The 2,178-nt window shown below is 45.5% G+C and overlaps 1 protein-coding gene across 1 annotated transcript; it reads right to left on the reverse strand.

Annotated features, from left to right (window-relative positions):
* Nucleotides 1–838: 838 nt before the first annotated feature.
* LOC125483831 (neuropeptides capa receptor-like) lies at nt 839–1,909 on the reverse strand. The gene has a single exon (XM_048600530.1). It carries the CDS (start codon nt 1,907–1,909, stop codon nt 1,079–1,081), a length of 831 nt encoding a protein of 276 aa, XP_048456487.1. The 3' UTR covers nt 839–1,078.
* Between the last annotated feature and the right edge of the window lie 269 nt (nt 1,910–2,178).

The raw sequence follows: 2,178 nt of genomic DNA on the forward strand, positions 1-2,178 counted from the left end.
AACCCCACTGTCATATCCTAACAAGTGCCTTTGAATCCATCCCCATGCTTTTCTCCTAGCGATGGTTTTGAACCAATCTCCTCTTTTTCTTTCACTAGCAATGGCCTGTAAACCCATTGCCGGCCTCTTCTCCCAGGGACGGCCTATGAACCGACCCCACATGTTCCCCTAGCAACGGTTTGTGAACCCATCCCCACTCTGTTTTCTTAGCAAGAGCCTGTGAAGCCATTCCCACGCTGTTCCCCAAACAATGGCCTGTGAATCCATCTCCAATGTGGTCCCCTAGCAATGGCCAATGAATCTATCTCCCTTCTGTTGTTCTCACAATGGCTTTGAAACAATCCCCATTCTGTTCCACTAGCCATGGTCTTTTGAACCCATCCCCAATCTGTTGCCCTCTCAACGGCCTGTGAACCAAAACGTACTCTGTTGTCCTAGTAACGGAAGATATGCAGGGTGTGAGTCAAGTGGAACACAGGTAGTTTGGCAGGTAGAGAATGTGCAGGAGTGAGAGACTGTGAATGAGAATGGGGGAGGGAAGGACATTGGAAAAAAAAGCATGAACAATGGAGGAGGGATAAGAGGGACGGACATTATGAGAGTGGCAGGGAGATATGGAAGGAGAGGTAATGAGCGAGAGAGAGAGATGGATTCTGCCAAGACCAGGTCAGAGTGGGTGACCCAGAGGTGAAAGCAAGGACAGAGTAACTTAAATCCAACTCTTGAGCTCGGCCCCGGCCCCCTCCCCTTCCCTGAGGACCAGGACTTTGGGACCAAGTCTGTCTCTCCAGCTCAGCTTCTCCAACACAAAGACAAACCACAAGAAAGTTCACTCTGCTGCTTGATACATTTTAATGAACATTTTTATTATTTACAAATTGAAGCTATAGGTACAGTCAGTGGAATGATGCCTTTTCTCACTGCCCTCTGAATTGAGACGAACATTGGAATGTGTTCCTGTCACCCTGTGGGGAATAAGGTTGGACAAAACAGCTTCATCCTCAGTCTGTTGCATTAGTGACCGGCTGCTTCATTGCCGAAACATTGAACTGAAATGAGAACTTCCTGAATGGATTAATTAATGAGTGAATTTGATTGATTGATGAATTTGGGTAAAGGGATATTTCAGCACATTCTTCAACTGCTGTCTGAACTTAGTCTGGGTCACGGCATAAATTGCGGTGTTTGTGCAGCAACTGAGGAGCTGCAGCATGAAGCCCAATTCCCGCACAAATTTAGGTACACGCTCAAGCTGAGACCCCATATTCCACATCCGGTTCCATATAGAATACGCCATTAATATTGACCATAACAAGATGAAATTGGCTGAGATCACAAACAGTAAAATAATGGATTTTTTCCGATTTCTCATTTCTGCGTCACACTGACCATCCTCATTGGTGTGAGCCCGGAGTCTCCTGCGGGCTCTGCTGGTCACTAAAATGTGTCTGACGGTGAAAACATTGAGCAGCAGAATCAGGAGAAATGGGAGAGTCGGGGTTAGGATGTGGTGGAGGAACTCGATTATGACCCAGACACGGGACATTTGAACAGCGGGTGTTACCTCACAAAACCAGGGGGCGTTCCCCAGCCAATAGCGAGCTGTGAGCATAAAATACCAGAAAATGTTCTTTAAACAGCTCAGCACAGTCACTGTTCCCAGAACCACAGCCGCCGTTTTCTCACTGCAATATTTACTCTTCAGCTTCTGGCAACAAATGGCTACAAATCGATCAAAGGTGAAAGTGACGGTGAACCAGACAGAACAGTCAGTGGCTGCATAAAGCAGGACGGCATGGATATTACACACGGGGATGGACACCAGGAAATAAAACTGTTCCCGATAAACAATGGGAATGTGTCTCAATATCAGGTCGAGGATAATGACCAGTAGATCCGCTACTGCCATGGCCCCCAGGTAACGTCTGACACATGGAGACAGTCCACAATCTTTATAAAGCAGGACGTAGATCGTCACTACGTTAACTGTGAGGAAGGAAAACAAACAAATTATACATCAGCCTGGAGGCAAAGTTACCAGTTTGATTGAGGACTCAGTGACATTTTCAAATGTATCACTGATTTATTGAAAAAAAAACGAAGCTGAAATAAAAAATAGTGATGTCTCAATTTTTTTTTACAAAAAACGTAAAGTAAAACATAAGAAACTCTCCCTCC

This window comes from Rhincodon typus, chromosome 8 (assembly GCF_021869965.1).
Source record: "Rhincodon typus isolate 14 chromosome 8, sRhiTyp1.1, whole genome shotgun sequence".
Lineage (NCBI taxonomy): Eukaryota > Metazoa > Chordata > Chondrichthyes > Orectolobiformes > Rhincodontidae > Rhincodon > Rhincodon typus.